A 13,632-nucleotide genomic window follows, 5' to 3' on the forward strand; every position below is an offset into this window, starting at 1 on the left:
AGAAGCCAAAGGAAGCTTCAGATATTGTTCACTCCCCACTTTTTTGGCAGACAGGTTGTGTGGGTGGGGATGACCTGAACTGGCCAAATGGGCTAAGCTGGCTAGCCAGCAGCCTCCAAAGATCTTCCTGTGCCCACTTCCCCTGCCATAGGATTACAAGCACGTGCCACACCTGTTTTTGTTGTTATTGTTTTAATCTTTTACTAATTCTTGAAGAGTTTCACAAATACCTACTATATGTGTGTGTGTGTGTGCATATATTAACTATTATTCTTTTTATAATAACATATTATTTTTGGGGGTGTTCAAGACAAGGTTCCTCTGTGTAGCCCAGCTATCCTGGACTTGCTTTGTAAACCAGGGTGGCCTCGAAATCACAGCGATCTGTCTGCCTCAGCCTCCCTGAGTGCTGGGATTAAAGACAGGCATCACCACTCCAGGCTTCCTACAAAATATTTTTATCCTAATTATCCCAGACACCTCACCCTAACTCCTTTGATATCCATCTGCCATCCTCTGTGCCTCCCTGACTTTATATTCATTCTCTCTCTCTCTCTCTCTTTCTCTCTCTCTCTCAGATTTCCCATCAAGTCCAGTTTGTGCTGATGTAGGGCCCTCCACCGCAGCAGTGGTAGTCTGCCAAGGACTGCACTCCCAAAGCAGACTCTTCCTTCCCATAGTTGCTCCTTAGCTAGTGATGGTGGCCTGTAAGCCTCTCTCCTTGCTGAACTGTTCACAGGCTTGATCATGCGCAAGCACCACAGCTGCTGTGAGTTAAGCAGACACGTTTACCTCTCTAGCCTCTGGCTCGTAATCTTTCTCCCTCCTCTTCCTTGATGTTCCCTGAGTCTTAGGGAAAGAAAATATGAATAAGATGTCCCACTTATGGCTGAGCATTCTACAGACATTTATTTTCTCCACTTTGACCAATTGTGAGTTTCTGCATTAACAGCCATCTACTGCACAAAGAAATTCCCTGATGAGGACTAAAAGCTGTATTAATCTACAGAGAGAGATGAATTTATAGCTAACACAATTTGATATTATATTCATTTAGTAAATAATAGTAGTAGGTTCATTCCTGGGACCTATGAGTTCCTGGTCATGGATTCTTGGTCAGATTTATAGTACCAGGCACTCATTTCTTTCTGTGGAATGTAGGCATGCTTTAAAACAAAAACAAAAAAACACCATTAACCAGAAAATTGCTTTTATTCACGATTGTTACATCTTTTTCTCCCTACTCCATCCCAGTCCCTTCCAACACCCCAACACTAGGTAGGAGAGAGAAAGGTTTAGTAGGAGAGGAGACACAGTTCTCCTGGCTGCTTCCTGCTGGTTAGGGTCATTGGGTTCCTTGGAGCTAGTCCAATCCTCATTTCAGGAGATTTATTTATTTATTTACTTACTTATTTACTTATTTATTTATTGTCTCACAACAGCAACCAGGAGCAGCAAGGGGGGAGCAGCAGCAGCCTTGTTCTTTCTCCAAGCTCCACACTCTTTGGGCTCTGGCATTTATTCTCTCTTCAGAGTCCTCTGCAGCTGGCAAAGGGCTCCTCTCAAAGCCCGCATGAGGCAAATACTCTGCTGCTGTGGACCATCCGAATCAGTCCACATCCTACACGTGGGACCAGAACAAAACCACGTTTATATCCACAACAGTGACGCAGGCCTTACATCTAAACTGAAAGTATTTGGTTGCCCTCCTACCAATTCAGGCCACTATTGCACCCATGGCATGCCCTAATTTTCTTACTTATGTTCTCAGGTCTTCAGGCTTGGGTGGCAGGACTTTACTAACCGAGCTTTCTCTCTTACCTCTTTATTTGTATCTATATTTTATGAAATTTAATTTTATAGTCTTACGCAACAATGAAAGAAAGTAAAAGGATGCAAGATTCAGATAAGCTTAACTCCTGACTTCAGCCTTTTACCTAAGCGTATCTACTCTATTCTTTTAGACTTGTATTTGATGAGAAAGCGGTTTAAACTTTCAACTTTAAAGACAAGCTAAGTTTTCAAGGAGGATTTTAAGTTGCAACTTTAAATGGCTTCTTTATATAGCACCCAATGAAGTTTAAATCTTATTTTTTTTTATTGTAATGCAGTTATTACACAGGAAGAATCAATCCTCCATTTAAATGACAGACTAACAGAACTGTTTTCTAAAAACCTATGAAGTGAATCTTCACCATCCTTTAGTTAAGTCAAGATTCTTCACTTTTTACTTAGGAAAATAAAAATAAAACTTAGTGTTTTGGTAACTGAGATAAACTAGACAACAGAGTATCTAGAAAAACGAAAGGCACACGGTCCTAATCATGAGCTCTCGTGGTGTGGTAGCATAAGAAGACAGCTGTATTAGCAGCACCCTGAATGTGATAGAAGGAAATCTGGAGTTCAGAATAGGTCATAGAGATGAAATACTGAGGTTACCCCCCAACTACTGTGTTTAGGAGGACTCCAAGAAGGTTGCATAAGACAGGTGTTAGATAAAGGGAGGAATTCCTCAGAAAGAATCACAGTGGAAGTCAGCACTTCCATCTGACAGAGTAGAATGAAAGGATGCTGAAGGCTAGACCAGGGTGTTAGATTATAAGGGCAAGCAGAAAAAAACTAGGAAAATTCAAGGCAGTTGTATGTTTCCTGAAGTCCCAAAGAGCTGACATATGTTTTAGTTTAAATCCTTTTTTAATGTAATGCATAATACATCTTGGCAATGCTTGTTTTCTATCAGTGTTCAAAACTTCCCTCATCCATCATTTGTTAAAAAACTCTCTAGCTTGCACTGCAGCCTCCTCACTGGTAAACAAGGAAACTGCATTACACACCTGCTGCAAAATAAAATGGAGCAACTCAGGTAGGCAGCACAGTGCCTCGCACACTGTGGGGAGTGTCCGAGGGGTTATGCACATGAGTTCCTAAATTAAAGCACACGGCACACTGTGGGGAGTGTCCGAGGGGTTCTGCACATGAATTCCTAAATTAAAGCACACGGCACACTTGTGTACACTTGTGTCCGAGGGAGTTATGCACATGAATTCCTAAATTAAAGCACACGGCACACTGTGGGGAGTGTCCGAGGGGTTATGCACATGAATTCCTAAATTAAAGCACACGGCACACTGTGGGGAGTGTCCGAGGGGTTATGCACATGAATTCCTAAATTAAAGCACACGGCACACTGTGGGGAGTGTCCGAGGGGGTTATGCACATGAATTCCTAAATTAAAGCACACGGCACACTTGTGCACACTTGTGTTCGAGGGAGTTATGCACATGAATTCCTAAATTAAAGCACACGGCACACTTGTGCACACTTGTGTCCAAGGGGGTTCTGCACATGAATTCCTAAATTAAAGCACACGGCACACTTGTGCACACTTGTGTTCGAGGGGGTTCTGCACATGAATTCCTAAATTAAAGCACACGGCACACTTGTGCACACTTGTGGCAATGCTTTAAGGATTACAGTCATAATTTCTTGGACTATAGCTCGGTCTTTGAAGATTCTGTCACTGAATTATACTGTTTATAGAAAGTCACAGTCTCCAGTTCCTCCAGCTATGCTCTTCTTTGCGGAGGGAGACGTGGTTTATGCTGTGCGCTTGAATGTTGTTACTGGAGACTTACCCGGCTCCCCTCTCTAGAAGCCAGGGGCAGCCTGGCTGCCTGCTTAAAAGCTCATGTCTCATTGTGCTTTGGTGAATTCTTGCTGCATGAGGACATACATTTAGCAATAATCCGTCGAATAACTTCATTTGCTTTATCCACATCCAACCAAATGCTCCAGTGCCGGGGCCTCACTCAGCGTTCCTTGTCCCAGCACACCTGCTGTCTTATATTTGGTTTCAGATGTGCACCCCAACTCTGATAGAGTTAGGAAAGGCGTTTCTGCCCAAGTGAAAATTCTACGTTTAGATTTTTATTCTCTTTACTTATTAGATATGCAGCCTTGAGCAAGTCATTGCATATTTTAGGAATCTTTCATGTCAACCAACCAAAAAGAATTACTTTATTGATATTTGATTGTTGTAATTAATGATTAAAGACAATGCAATTTTAATATTTTGTTGATTGGTTTATTGGTTTCTTTATTTTAATGTAGAGTTTTACTATGTTGCCCCGCTGGCGGGCCTGGAACTCAGTATGTAGCCCAGGCTGTTCTCAAACTCAGCATCCCCCTTCCTCAGCCTTTTAAGTGCTGAGCAAATAGATGTGCATCATCATGCCTGCTCTTCTAATATTTGAAAGCTGAGTAAGTTTACTGACAATTTTATAGAATCAACAGAAATAGTTTATATCAGTGGTAATTGTTACACTTGTTACACTTGCTTCACTTGCTACACTTTTTATGAACTAAGTAGTTACCTGAATAACCTTCCAAAACCATATGAAACAAAAATTGAATTATGAATATATATGACAAAAATTAAATCTTTAACTTTAAAAAAATTACCATCTTCTGCTCTGTTGTCAACTGTGTGAAAAGACTGTTTATTTACATTGAAAATAGCTTTCTTTATGACACATAGAAGCCATTTAGACTTAGCCAAGACATTCAACCTTGATGTAACCTTGATGTCAGAGGGGCTTTTCCACCTTCCCATGACACCATAGATAATCCAAAGCTTTATGGTGGTGTTTACTATATTGTGGGTTATATAGAGTGAGAACATTTGTGCTATGCCTTACCCCTGAGATTTATTACCTGTGGCTTTGAGTAACCTTGTGAAGATGTGTCATCTCACTTAGTGGAATTTTCTTATCACTTTTACAGATGCTTATAACTCTTGAGCAACAAGTTGTTAATCTTAAAGCCATTAAATCAGTACACTGTACAGGTTTTCCTGATGCCTGTGTGTTCCCTAGGAGATTAGATACATTTTAACCCATTTCTAGCAAATATGTACAACTTTATGGTGTACCCTTAATACCTTAACCTCATTTCTGGCTCTTACTCGTTTCCATGGGTTTATTTTTTACATTACTTTGACTTTCCTTGCTTATATCTAAATTATTTCATTTTTCTTCATTTTACTCTGTTGGAAGCTACCCTAAAGTCATCCTGAAAGAATATAAGGCCAAGAACACTGAATCAAATAGACTATGTCCATTCTCAGAGATGATGTATATAATGAGTGATATACATTGTAGTTGGTGTAATTTTTTTAACTGAATCAAAGAATAGTAACTATAGCTTCTTTAAATGGTTTTCTTTTAAATGAAGATACAGTTTTACAAGAAGAGATTGGCCTGTTAACATATCTATTTTTTTTTTCTATAGTTACGTAAATATTAAATGAGGCTGTCTGGAGATTCTTTTCTTTTCAGCCCTTAGCATGGTAAATAAAATACTGTGCCTGTCTACTTAAATATTACCTTATTTTCTTTGAGATTAAGAACACCTAATGCTTTTTCTCCCTTAAGAGCGTCTTGCTTCTTTTAGTGTCTTAACCTGTTATTTTATGTTTCATATTTGGTTGTAAATAGCATAGTTAAAATCCTCAGGAGAAAGAGTGTTTTTACAAGGCAAGTTTGAAGCATCAAGTTCCGCATGAGGAGTCTGTGCTTAGGTGTTGTTTTGTGTATTCCAGGCCTTTCGGGAAGACCTAGAATGCCTCATTCAGGAGCAGATGAAGAAAGGCCACAACCCAACCGGGTTACTAGCCTTACAACAGATTGCAGATTACATCATGGGCACCTCCTTCTCAGGCTTTTCCTCACCTCCCCTGAGTATGTCAATTGTGATTTTATATTTTCTCTATTGACGAACTGTACTTCTCTGGCTACTTATTCTGTTCAGATTCAGCCCTTCAGTATATAACATATAGCTCGGTAGCATAAGCCTACAGTACCAACTGCAGAGGAGTGGAAGCCAAGGGTCATCATATCAAGGCCAGCTTGGGAAAATTAATGAAGACCCTCAAAAGTAAAAAAGAGTTCTGCAGATGTTGTTCAGTGGCCATATGGCACAAGGCCATAGGTTCAGTCCCCAGTACCTTTTAAAAGTCAGTACCATCTGACACTTGGAGTGGCATATCAGCCAGCCACTTAGACTTTGTGAACCTTATAAACTATTACAAGCATGCTCTCTGTCCCAGATGAATGCATTTTCATTAACCCTGGAAAGCCATTGTAGTAGTTACCTGTGCTCCATTTGGGCTCACAGTCTCAGTCCATCATAGCAGGAAAGGTAAAACAGCTCTGGCTGTGAGATAGGTGCCTAAGGTGGAACAGCTATCACAGCACAAGAAGCAGAGAGAGCAGAGTGGCCTGTGCCTGGTGGCCTATATCTCACGACCCCCTTTCCAAGGTGGTACAGCCTCCTCAACAGGGCACAGACTGGGGACCAACCATTCAACACATGAGCCTGTAGTGGACTTTTCCACTTCAAACAATAACAGTAACTGTAGAGGGAAAAATTTAGAAGCCTGTCACAAGAAGTTACCTGTTCCCCTTTCCAGTGTCCTCTTGCTGTGAGCTGAGAGGTGGAGTCGATTATTGCCTGAAGGAGACTGAAGAAAACTGGATGAAAGCAGAGGACCATCAGTCAAAGTCTAGTGAGGAAGGGTATCTAGTGGGAGCACCGTGTAAGGGAGGATGTTTTAGTCATTGCATAGCTCGTTGGTAAGAGCTTCAGTTTGTGTTACTGAACTTCCCTGCTAATAGTAAGACTCATGGGCTGGAAGCTCCAGTCATTGTTTGACTGTGATGATTGTATTCAGAATCTTGGCAGTGAGGGCAGGTGCAGAGGCCACAGAGCGAGCCAGCAGACCTTGCCTCATAGAAAAGTAGGGAGATAAGGAGGTTTACTTTCATTTATTTGTCCTCTACTATCTCTTTCTTTTGTTGATAGAGATTTCTAAGTCAGACTTCATTGAATTCAAGTCTTTTCCAGGCACTTGAGACCCGATAATAGGAGAGTGCAAGGTGGTTGTTTGTAGAACTCCAAGTGCACCATTACCTTGGGCCTAAGGGCCCTGGGGTTGCAGTCTAAGGAAAGGAAGTGGGTCATACTGAAAAGACCCTTCACTCTTAGACCCAAGACAGTTGCCAGCATGAAAGCAAAACCCGTGTGAAGTAAGGACTAATGGCTGATGATCTGAATGAGTTCCAAGAAAAGAAAAGAAACTGAAGTCAGATCATTTAAAGACCTTGACAGAATCTCAGTGAGACATGTTAAGTGCCTGCATCAGATGTGATTGTGAGTGTATGAGGGAGAAAAACAAGCGAACATAGCCGAGAACCCTGGGCAGCTTAGTGACAGCTTAGTGCTGTGCTGGGGAGGGGCAAGTGTGACCCACCCAGTGGCTGGATTTTAGCTTCCAGGAGAGTCTACCAGCAGAAACAAAACTTCAAAGCTGGAGCTATTTTTAAGCACTCTATAACAGTGAGCATTTGTGCCAAGCACTGATTTGGGGACAAGGACTACACAGGCAAGATTTTTTTCTTGGAGTTAGGAAATGCACTAAATAAAGAAGATCAGACAATAGGGAATGCCATGCAGAGAATTACAATATGGCGATGTTCTGGAGGTGTCTAGGCAGTACATAGATAAGGTCATCAGAAACAACCTCTCTGAGGAGGTACCATTTCAGCTGATGCTTGAAGCAAGTATGTATGTAGTATGTCTTAAAATGGAGAGAAAATACCCAAGTCCAGGAACCAAGTGGGAAAAAAAAAATGGGCATGAGATTGGGTTCTTCAAGGAGCAGAAATAAAGATAATGGCCTGTTTGCTCTCTGAGGGGAAGAATAGAACAACAACAACAAAATGGTGAGAGCACAGGCAGGGCAAGTGATAGTTAAATGTGATGGAAATGTGGCAGATGTCAGTCATCATAGCCAGGTCTGGCCTCCCTTTATGGGAAGACATTTTTAAACTGGCTTGATTTTTTTTTTTTTAAGCCACACTAGATTTTTCTGTGCAAGAAAGGACTATAAGATTTCTATAATTTGAAAGAAAGAAGGAAGGAAGGAAGGAAGGAAGGAAGGAAGGAAGGAAGGAAGGAAGGAAGGAAGGAAAGGAAGAAAGAAAGAAAGAAAGAAAGAAAGAAGGAAAGAAGGAAAGAAGGAAAGAAAGAAAAGAAAAACTAGGAAGGGCCAGGGTTTGGGATCTTGCTTGCTTGGAAAATGAAAGAAGTTCAGATTGTGGCATGTTTGCTTTGAGTTGCTGAGATGCTGCAGCCGTTGTAAACACAGTTGAGTGCTCAGGAGAGTGCCTTGGCAGGAGGTTATAGAGCAGTGCTACCTGGCCACTGCCCTTACAGAAAGAGGGCGCAGGGAGGCCCCATGAGGAAATACAAAGTCCTGAAGAAGGCTGCATAGCAGGAAAGAACTAATGCAAGACTCTCCCATATGAGCATCCTAGATTCCGAATCAGGGCTACACATTTGGGGTTGTAAATGACAGAGCACGGCAGCATGAAAGCCATGTCCCAGTAGTGTTTAGAAGCCAGGAAGTAGAAATGGACCTGTCTGGAAGATTTCTGTGATGATGTGAAAAAGCGAAGTTACTTTGGAAGCGTAAAGAAAATAAAGAACAAAATAATGATGACTATAAAAATTTATTGAAAATTAAATTATTTTAAGTGGATGTGATGGCACATGCCTTTAATCGCAGCACTTGGGAGGTAGAGGCAGGTGGATCATTTAAGTTTGAGGCCATCCTGGTCTACAGAGTGAGTTCCAGGACAGCCAGGGCTACACAGAGAAACTCTATATGTCAAAAAACAAAACAAAATTTAAAGTATTTCGTATGGCCTATATATGATTGAAACTGTTTCTTTGGATTTGTTTGCAATATTTCAAATTTTGAAGATCTCAAGCTTTCGACCTACCATTTATTTTATTTTTGAGACAGGATCTTATGTAGCTCAGGCTGGCCTTGAGCTCACTGTGTAGCCAAAGATGGCCTTGAACTTCTGAGTCTTCTTTCTCCACCTCCCAAATGCAGAGGTTATAGGCATGCACCACCATGATACCAGGTGGGTTTCTCTTTAAAAGGTCTTACAATTAAAGTCGTGCCTGGACTTTAATTGTAAGACCTTTTAAAGAGAAACCCAACTGGCAGGAACAAGAAGGGGAGACTTACTACAGGACCTACAAGTGAGTTAAGGTATAGATCCAAGTAAGGAAAGTGAGGGACCATATAAAACAAAGTGGAAAACATTACATTAGTACTGGTGGCCCAGGAAGTGTTGGAGCACACTAATTAACCCCAGCAGTTAGGAGACAGTTAGGTGGATCTCTTTGAGTTCTAGGCTAACTTGGTCTACATATAGCAAGTTCTAGGCCAGCCAGGGCAACATAGTAAGACACTTCTGTCTCAATAAAAATAAAAAGTAATAATAGAAAAGAACAAAGATTGCCAAGAATTGAGCTTGTAGAAATTGTAATGGCAACATTAGAGGAATAAAGAGATGAAAGAAAAGTGAGAGAAAGTAAAATTACTTTGAACTTTACATTTTGTGTGTTATTCTGTCACAGGCCATTAGAAATAGCAGGATAGAGAAGGAGGAGGAGTACCAGGTTAGAGATGAAGATCTCACAAAACAACACTGGACAGAGTCTAAGATGTTTTCATGGAGAAAAGTAAAGTAAAACAGGAGGGTATACAAAGGCCGGGCTCAGGGAAGGAACCAGGTTGGAGGAAGCAGGTGGAAAGGGAGCCAGGAGTAGGCACAGAATCCTGGGCCTGGAGACAGAGTCTCAAAAGGAGGAGTGAGCAGCACTGCATGGTTAGCAGTGAGGACTCGCTAACAGCTGGACTTGGTAGTTAGAAGAAGGCAGAAGCCAGACAACTATTTGCATGCATTTTTTCCATTTTAGATGCTCTCATGTTTGACTATATAGCTATATTAGAAAGATATCTTTCTATTGATGTTTTTTCATTATAAGAAACAGCTGGGTTTATTAGTAGCATTTTTTTACCTTTGGGGTCACTTGACCATCTTTTTTCCAGTGATGTAGCTTGCAATCACTCTCACGGGTCCATCCAAGGCAAAACACCTCTCACTAAGCCTTCAGTGAAGATAACAGCCCTTATTTTTATTCTCAGTACTCTTCTCTGAAAGGTTGAACACATAAACTGTTGCATGTGCTGATAAGTGTCAGACGGTTGTTTAGAAAGCTAGAGCTCACCTGGACACAGGATGCTTACCTGCAGCTAATTGCTAGCTTAGAGGATTGCTTGACTCAGAGCTCTCTAACTTTTTTTTTCTTTAGGTCTTGGCATGGTCACACCTATTAATGACCTTCCTGGTATGGATATGTCCGCATATGTGAAGGGAGAAAAGCTTACTCGCTGCAAACTCGCCAGCCTGTACAGACTTGCAGATTTGTTTGGGTGGGCACACCTGGCAAATACATACATCTCAGTGAGTCCTTTACCTTTGGTTTCTTTTTCAAAAAATTCCAACTGGATGCCAACAGTAATCTGTCATCTTTACTTGGAAAGTCCAGTTTTCAGACTTAATGAAAAAAAAAAAAAAAAAAAAACCTCATCTCCAAGGAAGAGACTAAATTCCCCAGCTCCCCGCCCCTCGCCTGTGATGTTCCTTTGCAGACCAACTGTAGAGCCTGCCCAGAAGGAAATCCTGCATGATCACCCCTTCCATGCTCCATAGCTGAGCCTCAGTGGTGTTGAGAAGAAGTGGGGGCAGGAAAGCAGAGGACACAAGGTTTCCTCCCTGGTGTTTGTAATAGTACACTTTCCCTTATTTGCATGCAGACAGTGTTGAAAGTTAGGAACCGCATATGAGAGAGCGGTTCTCATCTGAGACTGAGTCATAAGTGACACGAAAGTAGAAAAGAGGTCCTGAAGGTGAGAGAAGTTGGGAAAGAAAGAAGGGGGGAGAAAAAGAGCAAAACCAATTTTGTTAAATACCACAGTGGAACGTTAGAACATACATGCATGCGGACATACATACACACGTTCCTGTTCACTGTCGTCTACGGGCTTTGGAATAAAATCCACTGGAGCGCTGGATAGAAATGGCATAGGCAGCCCTGCAGGTTACCACCAGTCTTGCCTTAGTGTCCCCATGCCATGGCTTCCTGGATTCCCTCACAGGAGAAGGGTTTTTCCTCCAGAGCCCTGTTCAATGGAAGCATAATCCAGCCATATTTGTGCTGTTCCTGCAAGTGTTGTAAACCCTTGTTTTTCATTTCTTCCAGGTACGAATAAGTAAGGAGCAAGACCACATTATAATAATTCCCAGAGGGCTCTCTTTTTCTGAAGCTACCGCCTCCACTTTGGTATTATTCTCTTCCCTGTGTTACGTTTTCTGGGCACCCTCTGGTTTCTTTTAAGAGAAACTTAAAGTTCAAGAAAAATAGGGTGGTTGACAACCATGTGAATACATTGACTTGGAATTATCTGATTTTTTTTTTTTTTTTTTCTGTTTTTGAGATGAGGATCTCACTAGGTAGTCCTAGTGGCCTCACACTCACAGAATCCTGTGCCTTTGCCTGCCAAGTATGGGGTTAAAGCTGCGTGCCACCACACCTGACCCTGCTCAGATTGTAAGGAAAATCTTTTGAATATTGTCTATCTTGTATACTTGGAAACTTTTTTCCAGACACAGTGAAAATATAGTCCGCAGTTGGATATAAACAGTCTAGTTGGTGTGAGGAGGCCGCTGCCCTGTGTTTTCTTTGCTCTGCTCTTGCCCAGCAGCTGCTGCGGGTATGCAACACACCTGAAATTACACTAGTCCCGGGTACCACAGTGTCAGCAAGTGGCACATTTCCACCCAATTGCAGCAAAAGTTAGACTTTGTCCATACCTCATGAAGAGCTTAGGTTCATCAGTTCTCTGGAATCTGTGTTTGTTAAGATTTAAATACTAACTTTTGTTACAAAGTACTTGTTTTAGAATAAGATGTTATGGGAACAAAGCTGCACCCATTTTGGCTGCCTTTGTTCTATGTGATGAGTTCAGTTATTTGCAGAGGACCATAACATCTGAAACACTATCTGGCTTAGCTTGTGGGGTATAGATGAAATTTATGCACCAATTAAATCTTTATGCTTTTTTTCAGGTGAAGGTCAATATAATAGGAGAAGTGGTTGACCAGGGAAGTACTAACTTGAAAATTGACCATACAGGATTCAGTCCTCATGCTGCAATCTATTCTACACGTCCTGATGTGAAGTGTGTGATCCACATCCATACCCTTGCTACAGCAGCTGTAAGTCAGCCATGTGCCCAAACCAGAATGACTATAGAAAGTGCTATTCTCTTCCTCTTCCCAACACAGGGCTTTATGGTATATACTCCATCACACCCTGCTAACCCCTCTGCATACCCAGAAAGCAAAGGTTCTTGGAACCACATGCTATCAACTCTAGGGAACACATACAGAAATAAGTGTGTGCTTAAAAATTAATCAATTCAATAATTGGGTCATTGAGCATTTGAGAGAACATCTTTCACAATGTTTGGTGTCCATTTGAATTGTGTTGTGTCCCTTTACCTCTCCCTCCCCTTTCTTCCTAGAAGTAAAGAGTTAGAGTCGGAGGTGGGCTGCAGTGGCAGGCACTAGCATCGCCCAGTGCTTCCAGGGACACCTGAAGAATCAGATTCTGAGGAGTGTGTGCAAAAACTAAATGTGTAACCTTGGACCCCATCAATAGGTGTCCTCCATGAAGTGTGGGATCCTTCCAATTTCCCAAGAGTCTCTCATCCTGGGAGATGTAGCCTATTATGACTACCAGGGGTCACTTGATGAAAAGGAGGAAAGAACTGAACTTCAGAAAGTTCTGGGTCCAAGCTGTAAGGTATGTGCTTGTCTTTATCTGTGGGACTTTCTTTGTTGCTGCTGCTCTTGATAAAAGCATTGTGAGCCATGCAGTCATGTAAAGTATTCCCTGGGCCTCTGTTGTAGGTGCTTGTACTCAGGAACCATGGCGTGGTGGCTCTTGGAGAAACGATTGAGGAGGCTTTCCACTATATTTTTAATGTGCAGATGGCCTGTGAGATTCAGGTAGGAGTCATTCATTCCCTCTTTTTTATTGCTCTGCATTTGCCATTATAGTTGGGTTTTGTTTATTTTGAAGTCCTATTGGCTAATGGCTTATTCTTTTATCTCTTAGTGGACGTTCTACTGTATGTCAGTGACAAAGCTTGTGAGCTCAGTTATCCTTGAAGTAAAAAAAGGAAAAGAAATTAAAATCCACATTTCCACAATCTAAGAGCCTGACAAACATCATTTTGCCCATAGTCTTACTTTGTTTTCCCTCTAGTGATGGCACTGAGAAACAGAGGCACCTGTGAATCAAGTTGGGTGTGTTGTATAGAGAGGCCAGAAGACTGAGGCCAGAAGTTTTATGAACTCAGACACTTACCAACTGTTCCCAGTCTGTGTCATAACAATTGGACATTTATTGACCACTTTTTCCTCAGGGATACTGAGTATATATAAAGGCTCTAATATACCACCCAAAATCACACAGATTTACATGAAGTAAATAATTTTACTTCAAGGACCAGAAGAAAGAGAGAGAAACCCTGTTTCTACTAACTTGAGAAAACACAGTTTCTCTGTGTAGCTAATATCAGCTTCAGACTTGACATCTTCCTGCTGTAGCCTCCAAAAGTTAGAATTTCAGAAATGTGCTACCAGG

General features: G+C 41.5%; 1 protein-coding gene across 6 annotated transcripts in view; it reads left to right on the top strand.

Moving 5' to 3' along the window:
- Add3 (adducin 3) overlaps nt 1–13,632 on the top strand; it is a 109,232-nt gene that overhangs the window by 82,838 nt on the left and 12,762 nt on the right. For all 6 annotated transcript variants that reach the window (XM_021652189.2, XM_021652194.2, XM_021652191.2 and 3 more), the window contains exons 3-8: nt 5,600–5,738; nt 10,231–10,382; nt 11,182–11,262; nt 12,048–12,197; nt 12,643–12,786; nt 12,894–12,992. In XM_021652189.2, the coding sequence (XP_021507864.1) occupies nt 5,600–5,738; nt 10,231–10,382; nt 11,182–11,262; nt 12,048–12,197; nt 12,643–12,786; nt 12,894–12,992 (765 nt within the window). The remainder of the gene's footprint in view (nt 1–5,599; nt 5,739–10,230; nt 10,383–11,181; nt 11,263–12,047; nt 12,198–12,642; nt 12,787–12,893; nt 12,993–13,632) is intronic.

The sequence above is a fragment of the Meriones unguiculatus genome, chromosome 1, assembly GCF_030254825.1.
Source record: "Meriones unguiculatus strain TT.TT164.6M chromosome 1, Bangor_MerUng_6.1, whole genome shotgun sequence".
Taxonomy (NCBI): Eukaryota; Metazoa; Chordata; class Mammalia; order Rodentia; family Muridae; genus Meriones; species Meriones unguiculatus.